This window comes from Xenopus laevis, chromosome 2S, assembly GCF_017654675.1.
Source record: "Xenopus laevis strain J_2021 chromosome 2S, Xenopus_laevis_v10.1, whole genome shotgun sequence".
Classification (NCBI taxonomy): domain Eukaryota; kingdom Metazoa; phylum Chordata; class Amphibia; order Anura; family Pipidae; genus Xenopus; species Xenopus laevis.
In genome coordinates this window covers 96,129,081-96,151,269 of record NC_054374.1, presented here as the reverse complement: position 1 = coordinate 96,151,269, position 22,189 = coordinate 96,129,081, and the positions used below count along the sequence as shown (strand labels likewise).

Here is a 22,189-nt window from a genome sequence, read left to right as displayed (position 1 = left end):
AAAAGGTCCCCTGCTATTTGTCTATAATGTCCTCTAATGTACTTGTAAAGTGTAATCATGTCCCCTCGCAAGCGCCTTTTTTCCAGAGAAAACAACCCCAACCTTGACAGTCTACCCTCATAATTTAAGTCTTCCGTCCCTCTAACCTATTTAGTTGCACGTCTCTGCACTCTCTCCAGCTCATTTATATCCCTCTTAAGGACAGGAGTCCAAAACTGCACTGCATACTCCAGATGAGGCCTCACCAGGGACCTATAAAGAGGCATAATTATGTTTTCATCCCTTGAGTTAATGCCCTTTTTTATGCAAGACAGAACTTTATTTGCTTTAGTAGCCACAGAATGACACTGCCCAGAATTAGACAACGTGTTATCTACAAAGACCCCTAGATCCTTCTCATTTAAGGAAACTCCCAACACGCTACCATTTAGCGTATAACTTGCATTTATATTATTTTTGCCAAAGTGCATAACCTTGCATTTATCAACATTGAACCTCATTTTCCAGTTTTCCAGTTTAGACAAATCACTCTGCAAAGTGGCAGTATCCTGCATGGAACCTATAGTTCTGCACAATTTAGTATCATCTGCAAAAATAGAAACAGTACTTTCAATGTCCACCTCCAGGTCATTAATAAACAAGTTGAAAAGCATGGGACCTAGTACAGAGCCCTGCGGTACTCCACTAACAACACTGATCCAATTAGAAAATGTTCCATTTTCCACCACTCTTTGTAGTCTATCTTTTAGCCAGTTCTCTATCCAGGTACAAATACTATGTTCCAGGCGAACATTCCTTAATTTAACCAGTAACCTTTTGTGTGGCACTGTATCAAATCCTTTAGCAAAGTCTAAGTAAATCACATCCACTGCCATCCCAGAATCGAGGTCTCTACTTACATTCTCATAAAAAGAAATTAAGTTAGTCTGGCAAGATCTATCACGCATAAAACCATGCTGGCACAAACTCATAGTATCTTATCCTTTATTAACCCTTCTAAAAGCTTTCCTACCACTGACGTCAGACTAACATGAAGCAGTGTTTTACATGTGAGCTATTTTATGCAATATATTTTTATAGAGACCTACATTGTTTGACAGGTATAGTTTTTCTTAAAGAAAAAAAGGGGTAATCAAGACCTACAGTTGAGTAGTAAAGTTTTGTGAACATACCTTTAGTTATGCACTACCTTCTTTCCTTGATTGATTTTTTTTTCTGTTTGACTAAACAGTTTAGAGAAATAATGAAGACCTTCATTTTTTGTGATTAAAACAATCCAAATTAATGTTCAGTCATTGAACTCCAGTTGTAATCTTTCCTATATATGTTTTTAAAAATGATAGTAGAAGTTAAGTTACTTTCTGCCACCCAGCTGCTTTAAGGGAGGAGGCACACAAATTACTTTTGTTCCATTCTGTGTAACTATATATGTTATACACAGTGCTCCTAATATTTTCTGTTCAGGAACAAGATACCAGCGTGGTTAAAGCTTTCACAACCTGGTCCAGCACCTTTCCTATTTTAAACTGTGTAGCACAGGAGTGCCCATACTTTACTAATGTCAGGTCTACTTTTAGTGATAAAAGTATTGTTAGCATTCTGTTCCATGGAAAATATTACTTAAATATTGATTTATGAGAACATGTATTTTGCTATATTTAACAAACAACTATTTCTTATGATTTAGACAAGCTGTTTGTTGACTGTGTCTTGAGATGTACTGATCACCAGCTAAAGGTCTACTGGTAAACTACCTTTGGCCACCCCTGGTGTAACAGAAACTAACTGATTAATTGACACAACCAACTATCCTTTACTTTAAAACCATTTAACAGTTTTATTAATATACACTGTAAAGTTCCCAATAATTCGTTTTCTTTTATTGTGCATGAAACAGGGTTTGAAAGGATCTCCACCCAATAACTAAGGGTGGCAGGAAATATCATATTTTAAGCATTTCCATTGGAGATAGAAAATGCTTATGTCTGTGGCAACTGTCATTGATTGGTGGTGCTTTGTCTTCTGCTTACTTTCTGTTTTTATTGGCTGCTGTCGGTCAGATGCCAACCAGTCACTGTTTTGCATGGCAGTGGGCTTCTGTTGCTGTAAGTATGACCCATTGTAACTACCACAGAAAAGTTTTACAAGTTTTCATGGCTTTTCTGTGTATAGTTACCACTGTAGTCACATCATGTCATTTTTGGTTCAGTATTTAGCATGCCTTCACTATTTGTGGGTTTAGGTATGAAGTGTGTGTAGCAAAGGCAAAACTTGATACACTCAAATTCATTTTAAAGGAATAGTTTCATTCTGTCTTGCTTTGTTTTGTCTTGGCACTATTGCTTGTCCACTTTTGCTCAGTTCATTTGTCAACTACTGTAAGTGTTTTCATTGATGTGAAATGTTCAGCGCATAGCTATTTAAATGCAACACTGCTTTAATGAGCATGTAGACTATTTGCTGAATAGACCACTAACATGCCTGATGTGGAAATTGTGGTTTTTTAAAAAAAAATTTTAATACTATATATTTGTCCAGTTTACTTTTTTACTGTGTTTATGAAACGCCTTGGTACATGTAAACAAGACGTGACAGCACTAACAACTATTGAAATGTGCTGAAATATTTTTAAATCTTGTTCCTCAACATTTTAAAGGCCTGTCAGTGCAGATACTTCCCTTGGATATAGTTTGAATATAGTTCTTTTTGAAGTAGCACCCAGGCAGTTTTTTTGAGCTTTATAGAGTGCATTCTACTTGTTTAACAATATACAGTTGTGTTCAGAATAATAGCAGTTTGTTTAAAAAAGTGAATAAAGCTCAAAATCCTTAAAATAGCTTTTATTTCCATACAGGCAAATGCATTGGGAACACTGCACGTTCTATTCCACATCAAATCATGAAGAAATATTTCTCAGATTTTGCTTTCCTTTGAATCACTGAACTAATATTTAGTTGAATAACCAGTGTTTCTGAGAACTACTGCACATCTTTGTTGCATGGAGTCAACCAACTTCTGGCACATGTTACATTTCACAATTCTTCTGCATTTCTTGGTTCTGCCTCAGAAACAGCATTCCTGATGTCACCCCAAAGTTTTCTCATGGATTATTGTCTGGGGACTGGGCTGTCAATCATCAAAAACACACCTGATGGTTCACCATATTGCAGGACTTATAAGCACGAGTGTATATATAAAAATCCAAATTTATTTAGATTTTTCCAATAATATAATTTCATGAGGACAGACAAATAAAGCAGGCAGGGGAGAGCATGGTTTCGTGACTGTACTAGTCACTTCCTCAGAAGCCCTGTCCTGTCAATCCTGTTGGTCAGGAACCAAGATGTTGCTCGTTTGCTGGTGTGTTTGGGGTCGTTGTCATTTTGAAACATTTCAAGGGCATTTCCTCTTCGGCATAAGGCAACATGACCTCTTCAAGTATTGAAATTGATCCATGATCCCTGGTATGAGATAAATAGGCCTAACACCATAGTATGAGAAACATCCCCATATCATGATGCTTGCACTACCATGCTTCACTGTCTTCAGAGAGTACTGTGGCTTGAATTCATTGTTTGGGGGACATCTGACAAACTGTCTTCCCCTTAGACCAAAAAAGAACATTCTTGCTTTCATCAGTCCACAAAATGTTGCACTATTTGCTTTAGGCCAGTCATTTTGTTTTTTGTCAAAGTGTAACCTCTTCAGCATGTCTTTTTTTCAACAATGAGCTTCACGTAGGCTTCTTCTAATTGTAACAGTACTCACGGATAATTTAGACCTTCTTTGATATTCCTGGAGGTGATCATTTTGGATATTCTTCTATCCAATCGAATGGTAGTTTTCCTTTTCTTCTGTGTCTTTCATGCTTTGCTTAACATTCTAAAGCAGCCTATCATTTTCTTCACTTCTTTATCTTTTTCCCTTTTCAGTTAACTTTTTAATCAAAGTACGATGTTCTTCTGAACAATGTCTGGAACAACCCGTTTTACTCAGATTTTCAGAGAGAAATGCACTATAACCAGCATGTTCAACATTTGCTGCCTTCCTTCCTTAAATAAGGGCTGTAATTGACACCTGTTTTTCCACAGAATGAATTGACCTCACTTATTGAACTCCACACTGCTATTATTTGGAACAAGCTATAAATTTGAACAAGATATTATTATTTGGAACACTGCTATTATTTGGAAGAAGCCTCAATTAATGATTCAGTTACACAGAATCAGCAGCATGCATGTCATGTTGGGTCTATTGGCTTTCTATTACTCTACTACAGCAGTAAATAAATTATTTGCCATGATGAAATAAGAAATATGGTTAGTGAGGCTAGTGACTGACTGCTATTATTCACAACTGTGTATGTATGTATATGCACCAATGCTTATTATGTGTCAACAATAGGGATGCACTAGATCTGCTTTTTTTGGGATTCCGCTGAATTCAAATCCAGCTTAAATCCTGAATTGAATCCTGGATTCTGTGCATTCCATAATGTGCAGCCCTGTTTTATATAAAATACAAAGGTGTATACATCAAACATACTAATACAGACTGTACCTGCAATTTTAGGAAAAAGTATTTAAATAAATATGTCTCCAATCACTCTTAATTAGAATGGACAGTGTGCTGGGATTGCATACGCTTACGTGTATTTTGTAGGGATGCACCCAATCAACTATTTTGGATTTGGCCGAACCCCGAATCCTTTGCGAAAGATTCGGCGGAATACCGAACCGAATCCAAATCCTAATTTGCATATGCAAATTAGGGGTGGGAAGGGGAAAACATTTTTACTTCCTGTTTTTGTGACAAAAAGTCACGTGATTTCCCTCCCCTTCTCTGTAATAATAAAACCAAACCTTGTACTTGTTCCAAACGAAGATATGATTAATCCTTATTGGAAGCATAACCAGCCTGTTGGATTTATTTAATACTTACATGATTTTCTAGTAGACTTAAGGTATGAAGATCCAAATAATGGAAAGATTCATTATCCAGAAAACCCCTGCTCTCATACCTGTACTTAATGGTTTGTTTAGTGATTGAAGAGCACATTCTTTGTGTACTTTTGCCCCTTTTGTTTGTGCCTGTATGTTATCCACCCACTTAGACTGTAGGCTATATGTGGCAGGGACCTGTATCTCTTTCACTATCTCTTACCACATTGCATGTAATCTCTGTATATTTATACTTATTTATTATTAATTCTAATACTAGTCCTCCCTCTGTGTACTTTCTTATGTTGTAATTGTACAGCTCTTTTATACTAGCAGTTCACTATGAATAAAGTTAAATATTCATATACGCTTCTAGTTTTTTAAGCTGTATTCCTTTTTAGTGTTTCCTTACTTGGTTTTGTTTTTACCCTTGCCGTCAATGTAAAGAGGCCTCTAGGTATTGGGGATAAGCAATCCCAAAAACTGTTTATTTTTATGTATGCAGAGCAGTTGAATTACAAATTGCACTGGCCCTTGAAAGATAATCTCTCTGCTGCTTGTAGTTTGAGAAATGACTCTAATAGGCTTTTATGTGTCTACCTTAATCATACACCAATGTGTATTTGCTTATGAAGTGAATACCAAGAAATGTGCATTTGTGAGGATAATGGCAAAGGACCCTAAAGTTATGGCTGTCCCACTTGTCTCTTCTGTGCACCCTTTTTTCAGCCCAACTCAAACAAGTGTTGTGCTGAAAAAATTAGATTGTGTGGATTCTTGCTTTTTGGAGATACAATGACTGCACCGTGTCTAAAATGTATATGAAAATGCACACACATGCTAAAATAAGTTTTTAAGCATTTTTTCTGCTGCTTTCTCTTTGGAAACAAAACAGTACAGCTTTACAGTTGATAGGAGATGCTTGTCTAAGCATCGTTTGCAGAGGTGTTTATGTTATTATAGAGCTTGAATAATGAAATAAAAGTTAAAGGGCACTAGTCACCATTTTTAAACCGTGCTAGAGGTTGTTTGTTTTTAAATTGCCCCCTCCAGTGCTAGGTCACCCACACCACATAATAAGAGAGTCTCCCTCCTGGTGCAGGAGACCTAGTGCTGGCGGGTGCAATTTTTTTTTAATCCCCCCCAAACAATTGTATCTCCAAATAGAGTGGAGGCTCTATTAGCCCACATGTCAGGGTGAGAGGTGCCCTTTAAGTTTTAGTTTTAAGGAGTAATGATTATGCTATTGAGTGATTACGGAGTACAGTATTATGCAGAATTTTGTTTTTGTGTTGAGTGCTGATTTATTTTTATTTGGCACAGATTATCTAACTGTACAAAAGCTAACTACTGTATGATTCTGAGAAAATGCCACTGATCCTTCACTTGTACCATCACAGAGGCTCTCCTGTCTGCCTCTGGTCTTCCCATAATTGCCTGATCTCTGTTAAATTTAGCTCGCTCCTTTCTGCATACGCAGCATCATGTATGCCTTAGCGACACAATGAAAATTTCAGCAGTGTATTAATACATAGTATTCTAGTTCTGGAAGTTGTTTTTTGGTTAACAGTGTGTTTGCACAGAATAGTTGTACAGGTATGGGATCTGTTATCCGGAATCCCGTTATCCAGAAAGCTCCGAATTACGGAATGCCCGTTTCCCATAGACTCCTTTATAATGAAATAATCCAAATGTTAAAAAATGATTCCCATGTTCTTTGTAATAATAAAACAATAGCTTGTACTTGATCCCAACTAAGATATAATTAATCCTTATTTGAAGCAAAACCAGCGTATTGGTTTATTTAATGTTTACATGATTTTCTAGTAGACTTAAGGTATGAAGATCCAAATTACGAAAATATCTATTTTCCGGAAAACCCCAGGTCCCGAGCATTCTGAATAACAGGTCCCATACCTGTAATGTTAAATTTATACCATGCAAATGCTTTTTTTTTGACTGTTGACTGTATTTTTTTCTCAGAGTCTAACGTTTAAGGAGAAAATGCCATACCTTAAATTTAAGGACAGGTTAGCTGACCCAGAAACCAAGAGTTACAAGTACTTGCTGCTGTCTGTGGTGAAGCTAATTCATGGAGATCCAAAGCTGCTGTTATATGTAAGTAAAATTGTTTCTTTCTTCCTTTCTTTGTTTCTTATATCCCCAACAATTAAGTACAATCAGCCTGCACTTAACAATATTTCAGTTTCTCACATGGAACTGAAATGCTTGTCTTCAAAGTACAGTACAGATTACTAAATGTGCATAAACTTGATTATATACGGGTATGGGGGTCTGTTTTGCAAAAACTCGTTATCCAGAAAGCTAAAGGAAGACTCAATTTTAATAAAATAATAGAAATATTTAAACATGTCCCCCCCCCCCATTACACAAGATGATCTTTTTGACATGTGTTTCCCCCTGCAGAATCCTGGAAAAGCAGTTTGTGATACACACAGCAGTACTGCAGAATTAATAAATGGATTGGTACAGCTGGTGCCTCATTCGAATATGCCAGAAATTGCACAGGAAGCTATGGAGGTGAGGGATCTGGTTTCTACTAGGAAAGCAGTTTATGATTAACACTTGGATCTTAGCCACAAAGATTACTTCAGATTGAGTTAGTGAGCTTTGGAAACAACTTCTTGCTATGTCAAAGAAACAGAAATAACTTTTTTGCAAAATTCACGGCACCTTAAACTGTTTCAGTATGCATGATTGTAAGTGTGTTAGATAAAGGTTTAGGATTGCCCACAAGCACATCAGCATGTTTATACAGATACTTGTTGGCAGTCCTTTATTTTTTGCAAGTCTACTTACTTTTATGTGGCTAAGTAAAAGAAGCAGTGAATAAATTGAAATGCAAACACCCATGAATTAAGTTTTTAGTTGTGAAATGTCCAGTTTAAAATGATAGTTGCTGTAGCTTATTGAGGATCATTACTTTTGTATTTTACGAATACCTTTTTTTTTTTTAAATTGTATTTTAAATGCAGGCCCTATTGGTCCTTCACCAGTCAGACAGCATTGAGCTCTGGAATCCAGATGCTCCCATAGAAACCTTCTGGGAGATAAGGTGGGTTTTATTTTTGACAGCGCTATATAAATAAATGATGATGATGTACAGTCTTATTGCTAACATTGTATGTAGCAGTTGTGCCCTGCAGAACAGTATCTTGGTAGTCTATGTATATTAATCAAATTATTATTATAGGCATGGTTCAAAGCAGGTGTTAAGATTTTTTTATTTTGGACATAAACCCAAATAATGCAGTCTTAACATTTTTCCACCCCCACCCATAAAGCCTAACATGGGTAAACAAATATTCTATCAGCCGCCTGTATTAAAAGAGAAGTAAGGACACAAAACAACCATTTGTCATGTATTCTGACTGTATAGCCTTATGTATGTCCACCAAAGGAGGTCCTCCAATAGAGTTTCAGAACCTTTGACCTACAGAAGAATGCATATTGCCATCACTTATAACGACTGTACCCACGTTAGAAGAGTTAACATTCATTGGAGAATATCATCAGGGCTGTTGGTGTGTAGCCATTGTCTATAGTCATATTACACAACCTGGGCCATATAGTCTGCTAATGCATCAAACTTGAAATAGTTTTTATTTTTGTAACACATTATTGTATTCAGTTTAATGTTGAACAATTAGGATTAGTGACATTTTAAATAACATGTAGTTTAATGATATAATGCATCTAGTACAGTGCCATTGAAATACAAAAGTGGAGCTTGAATTTTAAGGAATCATTTAACCACATCTTTAAGTGATTATAAACCAGAGTAACAGTACAAAGTTTGGAATGCCCTAGCTGTATCATTTAAGCTTTAATTATAACAGTCCCAAGGATATACCCTCTCTAAATCTCCTCCAGGATGACTGGCAAAATCAAACACTTTTTTCAGGAAGCACAGGAAGCTATGGAGTTGGTTTCAGATAACTTATCAGAAATAAAGACTTTTTCCAGTTACTTTCTATTTTCCATACGTGACCATTTTTCTAATATTGAAGTGTAAAGTTTAATTTTTCACCTTCTAAAGCAGCTCTTGGAGGGGGGGGGTTCCTTGACTCTTTAGGGCAGGGGCACACAAAGCTACTAGGGGAGATTAGTCGCCCAGCGACAAATTGCTTCTTTTTTGGGTGACTTATTTCCCCAAACTGCCTTCCCCCCATCTAGAATCGAAATAGCAGACGGGGTGGCACTCGAGCGCTTCGTTTTCAGAAACTGCCGGTGACTTCAGAAAATGAAGTGATCCGAGTGCCATCATGCTGGCGATTTTGATTCTAGCTGACGGGAGGCAGTTTGGGGAGATTAGTCGCCCGAAGAACCGATTTGTCACTGAGCGTCTAATCTCCCCCAGTAACTTTGTGTGCCCCTGCCCTTAACTTTTCTAAAGTGATTCATTTGATTGATACATTTGTTATCTTTGGCCCTGCTGAGCAGAATCCCTGGGTTTCATTAAAGGCAGCTGTTAGAATTGATACAATAGTTGCTAATATGCCAGAAATGCTGGGGAAAAATGTGTTAACTCATTGTATCAACTAAATGTAGCAAATTGTAACAGTTCAGAATGTTCATGGCTGCCTGACTGAAACATTAGAGACAGGAACTTTAAACTTAAATTTTGGGAAACCGGTAAAAAATAAAAGATGGAAAGAAATTATTGCAAGCACTATGAAACCAACACAACTAAAAAGTGTTTGGAAGTTGAACAACCCCTTTAAGAGTGGAAAATGCCTTTTGCTGATTTCACACGGACACCAATGAAAAGGAATCTTTAAACATTTTGTTACCAGTGCCAAATCTCTGCCAGTGACTAAACTTCTGAAGATACCTTGTACAAAAATGTGTGCCATCACCCTAGTGATTCATAATTTATTAGATTAATCTTAATAATTAAGGAGCAGCTGGTTCCATTTCAGTTGTTTATACTTTCACAAATGAAAAGAAGTCTACCTTCAATGTTGTGTGTAAAAGAAAAATTAGTTTTTTGCTGAATTTATGAAATCTGTATTTATTTGCATTCTGGGACAATGTTGCCTTATAGATATTTGATCTTCTTACAGCTCTCAAATGCTTTATTCAATTTGTACCAAGCTGACTGGTCATCAGTTGCTCAACAGCACAGAAATTTTGAAATGGCTACGAGAAATTCTGATATGTAGGAATAAATTTCTTCTTAAATATAAGGTAAGGTGCATAGAAATACCACTCTGATGTGAATAATTCCATAAATTGTACAGTTTCTATTTCTGAGCAAAATCAAACTTGTTAAAAACAACCCTTTCTTGGTCCATTAAAAACTGTCTAAAGGTTGTCATTAGAAGTTCTAAATCAATATGTCTAGGCACATTCCCTGCTGTTATAAACACAATTTCTTCTTTAGATCAATGCAATAGAATGCTAAACCACGATTGGCTTATTACAAATACAAGAAGATATGGGCAGTTTGTTGCCATATCAGAACTATCACTATCCTCATAATGTCTATAGTTATCATTACAAGTTATTGGCTCTGCAGTATATTGTAATCCCTCTTTTCTTGGATTTTCATAAAGTACTACAGATTCCCCATAGTGGAATATCCATTAATTATTTTAAGGTTTGTGTCAAAGGAGTAGACCTGTGTGCATTTCACACATGGTACAGGCAGCAAACCTCTTTAAATCACCATTTCCACAGCTGGTGATGACTGACTGGTAAGGGACTGGACCCACACTGTGCCTTTTGGTTAAAGGAAAACTATACCCCCAAAATGAATACTTAAGCAACAGATAGTTTATATCAAATTGAATGACATATTAAAGAATCTTACCAAACTGGAATATATATTTACATAAATATTGCCCTTTTACATCTCTTGCCTTGAACCACCATTTCGTTACTCTATCTGTGCTGCCTCAGAGATCACCTGACCAGCAATACTACAACACTAACTGTAACAGGAAGAAGTGAGGAAGCAAAAGGCAGAACTCTGTCTGTTAATTGGCTCATGTGACCTTACATGTGGTTTGTATGTGTGCAAAGTGAATCTTACGATCTCAGGGGACGGCCCTTATTTTTTAAAATGGCAATTTTCTATTTATGATTACCCAATGGCACATACTACTAAAAAAGTATATTATTATGATAATGGTTCATTTACACATGGGCTGTTTTACTCAGTATTTTACTATTACTTTTAATAGAGACCTACATTGTTTGGGGGGTATAGTTTTCCTTTAAAGTAAGGTCAAATGCTTTGAATTGTTATTGCCCTTAAAGGAGTTCTAGTAAAGTTAAGTATAAGTAAATTATATTGGCTTCAGCTCTGAAACCACTTTATAGTGGGTGTACCCGATTTTATTTTACAGTTTTATTTATTGTTCTAAAATGAGGCATGCTTAAACTCTTTTATCTCTCACCTGGAAAATAAATCTTAATGACACCTGATTAAACCAGTAATAATATAATACAAATTAAAGGGACAGGAACGCCAACAAATACATGTATTGTAAAGTATTGAAATGTAATGTCCTTTTGCCCTGTGCTGGTACAACTGGTGTGTTTGCTTCAGAAATTTCTATTATAATTTATATAAACAAGCTGCTGTGTAGCCATGTCCTGTTGCCCTGTGCTGGACAACTGGTGTGTTTGCTTCAGAAATTGCTATTATAGTTTATATAAACAAGCTGCTGTGCAGCCATTGGGGCAGCTGAAATAAGAGAAAAGGCACAGGATACATAGCAGATTAGCTCTGTTGTATACAATGGGATTCATAAAAACGTATCTACTGTGTGTACTGTGCTTGAATGGCTGCCCCCATGACTACACAACAGCTTGATTATGTTTCTGAAGCGCAAACACCAATATTACTATTACAGGGCAACACTACATTATATTGTCATTCCTTTAAAACCTTCCTTTTTTTGGTGTTACTCGTACTTTAAATCACACTTAACGCTCAGAAATTGTGCCTGCTTTTTCCCTTAAGTCTTGATAGGCATATAGCTGCAAAGAGTTACCGTCTGTCTTTTTCAGCAACACTGTCTTGTTAATGGGTATATGCTAGGAATACAGAAGAGGTAGTAACTTGGCATTATCTCCGTAGGAAAGTTTGTACTCCTATTTTTTATGGTCTGAGTCTGGTCCTTCTTGCTTCTTTTAGTGGTGACTACAACGCAGCCTTTTGCTCTCTTTGTAGGCAAACATTTATAACACATATCTATACTTCAGGGCATTTTCATTACTTTATTTGCTTGAACCTGTAGGAAAGTGCTGCTGCAGGAAGTGGAATCCCAATATGCCGTCAAGCACAGACAAAACTGGAAGTTGCACTTTACATGTTTCTCTGGAGTCCTGACACTGAAGCAGTTCTTGTTGCAATGTCTTGTTTTCGAAGTTTGTGTGAAGAGGCAGATATCCGGTGTGGGGTTGATGAAGTATCTGTTCATAACTTTTTGCCAAATTACAACACGTTTATGGAGTTTGCATCTGTAAGCAACATGGTGTCGACTGGTAAGTTCCCATTAAGCTGTGTAATCAATCCTTAACCCCCCCCGTGTTATCTGCCACCACCCCCAGGCAGAGAACTTTGGCTTACAAAATGTCCACATACATCTGTCACCCCTCCATACCACACAGAATGGTGCAAAGTGGACCTTGGTGCAGAAACACTAGCATGTGCATTTTGTTTTAAATACACATGCTATAAAAAAAGACTAATTGAAAAGTTGCTTAGAATTAACCAGTCTATACCATACTAAAAGTTAACTTAAAGGGGTTGTTCACATTCAAACAACCAGTTGTTTTCAGATAGATCACCAAATACTTTCTATTTTCTTTGCCTGACCGTTTTTCTAATATTGAAGTGTAAAGTATCATTTTTCACCTTCTAAAGCAGCTCTGGGAGGGGGGGTCGCCGACCCTGTAAACTGTTCTAAATTGATACATTTACTTAATACATTTCTTATCTTTGTCCTTGCTGAACAGAAACTCTGGGTTTTAGTACAGGTAGCTGTTGGAATTGATACAATAGTTAATATACCAGAGATGCTGCTGAGAAATGTATCCACTAAATGTTGAAAAATTGTAACAGTTCAGAGTCTGCACCTGAATTGCTGAGCTGCCAGACTCACACCAGAGACACGAACATTCAACTTTAAACGTAGATTTTGGACAAAAAGTAAAGTATACAGTGGTGTGAAAAACTATTTGCCCCCTTCCTGATTTCTTATTCTTTTGCATGTTTGTCACACTTAAATGTTTCTGCTCATCAAAAACCGTTAACTATTAGTCAAAGATAACATAATTGAACACAAAATGCAGTTTTTAAATGAAGGTTTACGTTATTAAGGGAGAAAAAAAACTCCAAATCTACATGGGCCTGTGTGAAAAAGTGATTGCCCCCCTTGTTAAAAAATAACTTAACTGTGGTTTATCACACCTGAGTTCAATTTCAAAGGTTATAAAGCCATTTCTAAAGCTTTGGGACTCCAGCGAACCACAGTGAGAGCCATTATCCACAAATGGCAAAAACATGGAACAGTGGTGAACCTTCCCAGGAGTGGCCGGCCGACCAAAATTACCCCAAGAGCGCAGAGACAACTCATCCGAGAGGCCACAAAAGACCCCAGGACAACATCTAAAGAACTGCAGGCCTCACTTGCCTCAATTAAGGTCAGTGTTCACGACTCCACCATAAGAAAGAGACTGGGCAAAAACGGCCTGCATGGCAGATTTCCAAGGCGCAAACCACTTTTAAGCAAAAAGAACATTAAGGCTCGTCTCAATTTTGCTAAAAAACATCTCAATGATTGCCAAGACTTTTGGGAAAATACCTTGTGGACCGACGAGACAAAAGTTGAACTTTTTGGAAGGTGCGCGTCCCGTAACATCTGGCGTAAAAGTAACACAGCATTTCAGAAAAAGAACATCATACCAACAGTAAAATATGGTGGTGGTAGTGTGATGGTCTGGGGTTGTTTTGCTGCTTCAGGACCTGGAAGACTTGCTGTGATAGATGGAACCATGAATTCTACTGTCTACCAAAAAATCCTGAAGGAGAATGTCCGGCCATCTGTTCGTCAACTCAAGCTGAAGCGATCTTGGGTGCTGCAGCAGGACAATGACCCAAAACACACCAGCAAATCCACCTCTGAATGGCTGAAGAAAAACAATATGAAGACTTTGGAGTGGCCTAGTCAAAGTCCTGACCTGAATCCTATTGAGATGTTGTGGCATGACCTTAATAAGGCGGTTCATGTTAGAAAACCCTCAAATAAAGCTGAATTACAACAATTCTGCAAAGATGAGTGGGCCAAAATTCCTCCAGAGCGCTGTAAAAGACTCGTTGCAAGTTATCGCAAACGCTTGATTGCAGTTATTGCTGCTAAGGGTGGCCCAACCAGTTATTAGGTTCAGGGGGCAATTACTTTTTCACACAGGTTTGGATTTCTTTTCTCCCTAAATAAAAAAAACCCTCATTTAAAAACTGCATTTTGTGTTTACTTGTGTTTACTTGTGTTATCTTTGACTAATAGTTAAATGTGTTTGATGATCAGAAACATTTTGTGTGACAAACATGCAAAAGAATAAGAAATCAGGAAGGGGGCAAATAGTTTTTCACACCACTGTAAATAATGGAAAGTAATTGAAAAAAGTCTTTATTTCTGGGGAATATCTAAAAACTGAACTGAAAAAAGTATTTGAAAGGTAAACCACCCCTTTAAGCTGAGCATACATTAAAAGATCATTCACCAATACACCCACCTCGAAGCCAGCAATATCAGACTCAATTGATAATTTAGCTCTCGGACAGCGATTCTTTCATAAGTGCCAAAATCATAACCTTCCCCATCAAAATGTAGCCAGTTTTCAGCCAGCTAATGCCACCCAGGGCTGAAAATCGGCCTGCTGAAATATGCAGGCCATATGCTGGCATGACTCAGCTGTCTAGCATGCACTCGGATACATTGTGAGAACCCAGGTGCAGGGACATGCAGAAATGCAAACCCTCACAGTTTAGTGTGCTTGCACCTGGGCAGACACAATGGATCTGGGTGCAGACTAGGTAGGAGGCTGATGCCAGTGTAGGAGTTGATTCTCAGCTTTCGTATTTCACCAGGCCGATTTTCAGCACAGTTAAAATCGCATAAATTACTGTACATAACACTTTGCATAAACGACCCCTCCATTACTATCTTGTTTGAGGTTAGCTTACAGATAAGCAGGAGATCATTATTAGGGGTTTTCTGTGCACTGGTGATCTGATTAACTACAATCATCTTTTGAAGAAGCTGAACTCAGTAGGCAAGAAATATTTTTAAGCTTATGGCACACAGGCTGGGGATCAACGTTTCTTGGCCCATGTACAAAAAGCCAATCCGCTCTCACCCACTCCTTTGTGTATCTTCTGTGGCAGGCATGCAGCCATTCTGTATGCAGTGGCCAATAGCATGCCTGTCCGTGTAGATTCATGATGCAGGTAGAGAAAAGTGTACCCTCAGACCCATGTTCCATTACCTTTAATATAGGTTTTATTCATTTCATTTTGTATAAGTTGAATAAATGCTGTCTGGCTGTTAGGGTCATTGACCCTTGGATCTGGATCTGGAAAGCGAATTCTGAGGTTGCACATACCAACATCTGATATTCAAGTAATTTTGTTTGTTATAAAAGCTGCATCACTACTGTTTATTGAACTGGACAGAGGCAGTAGATCCATTGTTCAGAGGGCCCAAAATCATTGAAGGCCTGGTGCTCTGACCACTGTACAGTTTGTTACATCTTTGAGAACAATTTTTGAGAACAATCTTCCTAAACCAGTGGCTCAGGTTTTTCTGTAGACTTTAATTTTAGTACAGTAGGAAAACGGTGCTCTGTTCTTTTGAATCAAGCTGCGCTGGATTACATTTTTAGTCATATACACTCAGAACTGGTGTTTGTTACATGAATCTATTACATGTTTTTTAGGCAGAGCAGCTCTACAGAAGCGTGTCATGGCCTTATTGCGAAGAATTGAACACCCAACTGCAGGAAACACTGAGGTATGTGCCCACATTTTGTTTACAGTTATAAGAAAGGAGAACATTCTGTGTGTGCAGATTACTGTGGGGGGGGGGAGGAGTCTGACTTCCTGACTTGGATAGGTTCTGTTCTTAAGCTAGCTTGGTCATTTCACCTTAATGAATGGTCATTTGTCTTTCTGTGCTGTGAAGTGATATCTCGATGCTCTCACAATAATAATGTAATTTTATGCCCATAAGTTCTCATGTCATATGTTCCCACGTTTATAAAAACTTTGATTTATTTTTCGAGTTGTTGACTCTTTTCAGAATCCATGGAGCTCGTGTCAAATAAACTTTATCTTTCCACCTCAAGTGGTCTCTTGTTCCACAACAGTTAGGGTACGGGCACACCTAGCGATTCAGGGAGATTTAGTCGACTTATCGCCTCTTCTTTGGGGCGACTAATCCGTCTTGCGCCGGCTATTGCTGCAGGCGACTTTTCATTACAGCCAGCACGAGACATAGGAAGGCTTTTGGGTAGATTAGTCGCCCCAAAGAAGAGGTGATAAGTCGCCAGGTGACTAAATCTCTCAGAATCGCCAGGTGTGCCCTTAACCTTAACTTTTAACTTTAATTCTGTCATAAAACATAGAATCACAGTGGTTTTATTGATATTGAAACAGACTTTCAAGTCAAAGTGAAATAAGATCTCTGCAAAGTGCTTTAAATTCACTACAATCGAAAACACGATACATAAATCAAATGTTGTTTCTGTATCTCTATTATCTCTATATTTAGGCTTGGGAAGATACACATGCAAAATGGGATCATGCTACAAGACTGATTCTAAACTACCCAAAAACAAAATTGGAGGATGGGCAGGTAAGGCATTTTACTCTATTACTTTGAAATTGCACGAAGAAAGTAATTTTCAACATCTTAGGATAAAACGGTAACACAATTAACTACAACTTTGTTGGGAATCATCAATGTAACTTTATAACGTGGATGTAAACTAAAATATACCATCTTTCATAATAAAAACATATATAATGCTAAACTATTTCAAATATACATTTATATACATAATATACTATAGTACACTCACCACTGCCCTCAATGAGCTTGCTCCTATAAAAACTAAACGTGCTAGACCCAAACCACTTCAACCTTGGCATACTGCTCATACAAAAGCACTCCAAAGACACTCGCGTGCACTTGAGCATCGCTGGCGCAAATCCTGCTCAGAATCAGACTTTTGGAGCTACAAATCTGCCCTGTGCTCCTATAACACCAGCCTCTTCCAAGCCAAACAAACATACTTTACTTCGCTCATTAACTCCCTTTCTAAAAAACCAGCACAACTTTTCTCCACCTTTAACACTCTCCTTTCCCCTTCTCCACCCCCTCCATGCACATCTGTCTCTGCTCAAGATATTGCTGAGCACTTCAAAAACAAAATTGACACTATCAGAAGGGACATTACACTACTCAACACCCCTAGACTTCCACCACCCTCCCTCCACACTCCCCAGTCTCTCCTGTGCTCCTTCCCCCCTGTTACTGATGAGGAAGTCTCAAAGCTTCTGGCCTCTTCTCACCTTACCACCTGCCCGCTTGATCCAATTCCCTCAAAACTTCTCTGCAATACCAATCCTTGTCTAATCAAAGCCTTAACTCACCTATTTAATCTTTCGCTGGACTAAACTAAACTAAACATGCTCTTGTCACCCCCATTCTGAAAAAAACCCTCTCTTGATCCCTCCAATCTTGACAACCTCCGACCTATTTCTCTGCTATCTTTCATCTATAAACTACGTGAGCGCCTAGTCTACAACCGACTAACCTCATTCCTCTCTGACAATAACCTGCTAGACCCCCTACAATCTGGTTTTAAGCCACACCACTCTACTGAAACTGCCCTGACTCAACTAACTAATGACCTTTTAACCGCTAAAGCCAACAATCATTTCTCACTACTAATACTGCTTGATCTCTCAGCTGCATTTGACACTGTAGATCACCCTCTCCTCCTCCAGTCCCTCCATTCGCTTGGCCTTCGTGACACAGCCCTGTCCTGGTTCTCTTCTTACATCTCCAATCGTTCCTTCAGTGTCTCCTACAACGGAGTAGCATCTTCTCCCCTACCTCTTTCTGTTGGGGTTCCTCAAGGCTCTGTCCTGGGACCATTACTATTCTCCCTCTATACTTCCTCCCTCGGCAAATTAATCAACTCGTATGGTTTCCAATACCACCTCTATTCTGACGATACTCGGATCTATCTCTCATCTCCTGATCTCAACCCAGAACTCCTAACTCGCGTCTCCTCCTGCCTGCCCACTATCTCTACCTGGATGTCGCAACGCTACCTTAAACTGAACTTCTCTAAAACTGAAATGGTTCTCTTTCCTCCAACTAACACCAGTAACATCCCGGAAGCATCCATCATAGCTAACAATTCCACTATCACCCCCTCTCCCCAGGCCCGGTGCCTAGGGGTTATCCTAGATTCTGCCCTGTCATTCACTCCTCATATCCAGTCACTTATTAAATCATGTCACTTCCACCTAAGGAACATATCCAAAATACGATCATTTATCACCCAAGATGCTGCCCAAATTCTCGTTGTTCTCTCGTCATATCACGTCTAGACTACTGTAACTCTCTTTTAATTGGCCTTCCCCTCCAGAGACTGTCACCTCTGACATGCCATTCTGTCAATCCTTGCACTGGCTTCCGCTACCTTTCAGAATCAAATTGATGACCCTGACATTCAAAGCACTTCATAACTCTGCCCCACCCTACATCTCTGAACTCATCTCTATATACTCACCCAACCGCTTACTATGCTCCTCTACTGACCTGCTACTCAACTCTTCTCTCATTACCTCCTCGCATGCTCGCATTAAAGACTTTGCAAGAGCTGCACCCCTCCTCTGGAACTCTCTTCCACGCTCTGTCCGACTTTCTCCCAACCTTTCTGCTTTCAAGAAATCTCTTAAAACGCACATTTTTCAAGAAGCCAACCCTCACTCTGCTTAACTACCAAATGCAACACCACATGCAGTACCACATTTTTCACCCACTTAATTCAATCTTGCCCACTCCCACACCTTGTGTATTACTCTCTTCCCTTTAGAGTGTATGCCTATGCATAGGGCCTTCCTCACCTTTTGTACCGGTATTGATTGTGATGTATGTAACTCCATATGTTCTATGCATATAATTCATGTGATTTAGTTGTTTAATCACATTTACTTTACAGTGCTACGCAATATGTTCGCGCTATATAAATACATGTTAATAATAATAATAATAATAATACATATTACAGATTAAAAATGTAATTAAAACATTTGTCCTTTGCTATTGTCTGCCCTTCTGGTACCATTAAAAGAATATAGCACTAGTTTTATCTCCTCCATCCAAACCCCCATTTCCCACAATTTCCCACAATGCTATGCATTCTTCTATGATTCTACTACTCTGGTAATCACAACATGCTAGTTTTTGTGGCTGCTGTAGTCTTGGCTGGATGAGAGTGGGTTACTATAAAAATGTTCAGTCGTTACAATTGTAGCCAGGAGCGTTCCTGCAGGGAATAATACTTGAAAATCCCCTTTTCTCTGTTATAATGGAACAACATATTATACTTGCTTCAAACAGATATAATTAATCCTTATTGGAAGCAAAACCATCTTATTGGGTTTATTTAATGTGTACACGATTTTTCTAGTAGACTTAAGGTACGCAGATCCAAATTAAAGAAAGATCTGTTATCCCGAGTCCCGAGCATTTTGGATTACAGGTCCCATACATGAATGCTTAGAATGTGCTCAAAAAATTATATTTTGGTTACAGTCAATATAATGTTTAACGCTGAGCTTCAGACAAAAGTCTATGGACATATTTAGGGGTATAACCTGTAGCTGTGCAGAATGTCAGTGGAAACATACTGGGAATGCTACAGGGGAGCACGCCTCTTGAAGAATACTCTGTATGCTTTGCACTTTCAATTTTGTCCTTTTATGAGTACTGATGTTAGTGCTACATAAATGAATATATACCTGTCCTAAAATATATGCCTAAACCAAATATTTTATACACTAACGCCCTAACGTGAGCAATAACTGTTGTGGTAGAAATTATATTTCTACATGACAGATAATTCACTAGTAATTGTTGTAGAGTTATAGAAAACCAACAGTCATGACATGCATGCTGCTGCTTCTGTGTAATTGAACCATAAATTGAGGCTTGTTCAAAATACTAGCTTGTTCCAAATAATATCAGTGTGGAGTTAAATTAGCGAGGTCATTCTGTGGAAAACAGTTGTCAATTATGGCCATTATTTAAGAAGGAAGGAAGCAAATGTTGTGCATTTATCTCTGAAAATCTGATTAAAATGGCTAGTTCCAGACATTGTTCAGAAGAAGGGAAAATATATAAAGAAGTGCAGAAAATGATAGGCTGCTAAAATGATCTCAAATGCTTTAAAATGTAACCAAAACCTGAAAGACGTGGAAGAAACATACTGCTATTATTATGAACACAACTAAATGTATTTTTCTGGTAGGGAGAAACCAATTACTTCATGTCTAGATGAAATTTACTAAAGTGCCTGTCACCCTTTATTGAAATGGTGTAAATCTTGAGCCAGATAAGGTGTAAAGTTATATATACCGGTAATATGCACTGAACAACAAAAGGTGACTAGGCAGAATCCGTTGGAGGGGTTTATGGTAATTTGTTTTGTTTTTTTACAGGCCCCAGAAAGCCTTCATAAAACAATTGTAAAAAGGAGAATGTCTCATGTAAGTGGAGGGGGGTCTATAGACCTGTCTGACACAGATTGTCTGCAGGAATGGATCAACATGACTGGTTTCCTTTCTGCTCTTGGAGGAGTATGCCTTCAGCATCGAGGCAATGCTGGACTAGTTACTTACAGTCCACCCATGGGTCCAGTTAATGAACGCAAAGGTTCTGTAATATCAATGCTGTCCACTGAAGGAAATGCAGAAACGCCCGTCAGCAAATTTCTTGATCGCTTGCTGTCTCTGATGGTGTGCAACCATGAAAAAGTGGGGATACAAATTCGAAATAACATTAAGGATTTAGTTGGTTTAGAATTAAGCTCAGCTCTCTATCCAATGTTATTTAATAAAATGAAGAACAACATAAGCAAATTTTTTGACTCTCAAGGACAGGTAAATTGCTTATGCACTTTTCCTTTTCTGTTTTCTTCTTCATTTATATACTGGTTTGTTTTCTTGGTATTGTTTCTTATCGTCTTGTGTTTATTGCAGGTTCTCTTCACGGATACGAACACCCAGTTTGTCGAACAGACAATTACGATATTGAAGAACTTGATTGATAATCACACAGAAGGCAGCTCAGAGCATTTGGGTCAAGCAAGTCTTGAAACAATGATGCTAAATTTAGTAAGGTAATGGTCTTTCTGAATGTTTCCTACCTTCTTTAAGCACCATTTTTGCACCAATGCTGTCAGTGGCCAAGCATCTCTGCTGTGGCTTCTGCAAAATTGTTCTGCTTTGTCTTAGAGAATGTAAATTTAGTATGATTTATTGGCTGCATGAGAGCTGTTCACAGTGCTTTCATTTAGAACTTATTAGGATCCAGCTAACATATGACTCTTAGATAACTACCCTGTATTGCAACACTGAATGTATGCAGCAAACACATAGGAAATAGGCTTCAAATAAATTGCTTCTAAAATATAAATATAATAAGCATTGAATGATGCTTTCAATGTCCTTATCATTGGAAGTGCCAGGGTTGCACTATATGGGTAACAAATAACTGGTGTATTGCAACCTGATAGATATAGTTCTGATCAAAGCTTGCTGTGAGTCATAGCCAGTATAGAAGTAAGATGTAAAATGATTGAACAGCTACCTCTCAATATTTCCAAAATGGAAGGCTACGGTGTAGTTGGTCTTCAACATATAAAGACATGTAATGTCAGAATGTGCGATGCTGTGCTTCACATACTGCAATAGATTTACTTTGTATCATCATTTAGGTATGTCCGGGTGCTGGGCAACTTGGTTCATGCCATCCAGATTAAAACAAAGCTCTGTCAATTGGTGGAGGTTATGATGGAAAGAAGAGATGACCTCTCATTCTGTCAAGAGATGAAATTTAGGCGAGTAACAGCTTGCATTGCTACATCTCATAGTTCCTAATAGTTCTCCTTTAATATCATTGCATTATTGCTGA

General features: G+C 38.1%; 1 protein-coding gene across 4 annotated transcripts in view; it reads left to right on the top strand.

The window, feature by feature from the left end:
• nf1.S (neurofibromin 1 S homeolog) overlaps positions 1 to 22,189 on the top strand; it is a 150,516-nt gene that overhangs the window by 41,826 nt on the left and 86,501 nt on the right. For all 4 annotated transcript variants that reach the window (XM_018249712.2, XM_018249711.2, XM_018249713.2 and 1 more), the window contains exons 13-22: positions 6,924 to 7,058; positions 7,368 to 7,481; positions 7,937 to 8,016; positions 10,028 to 10,151; positions 12,212 to 12,458; positions 15,915 to 15,988; positions 16,748 to 16,831; positions 20,716 to 21,156; positions 21,256 to 21,395; positions 21,993 to 22,115. In XM_018249712.2, coding sequence (XP_018105201.1) covers positions 6,924 to 7,058; positions 7,368 to 7,481; positions 7,937 to 8,016; positions 10,028 to 10,151; positions 12,212 to 12,458; positions 15,915 to 15,988; positions 16,748 to 16,831; positions 20,716 to 21,156; positions 21,256 to 21,395; positions 21,993 to 22,115 — 1,562 coding nt within the window. The remainder of the gene's footprint in view (positions 1 to 6,923; positions 7,059 to 7,367; positions 7,482 to 7,936; positions 8,017 to 10,027; positions 10,152 to 12,211; positions 12,459 to 15,914; positions 15,989 to 16,747; positions 16,832 to 20,715; positions 21,157 to 21,255; positions 21,396 to 21,992; positions 22,116 to 22,189) is intronic.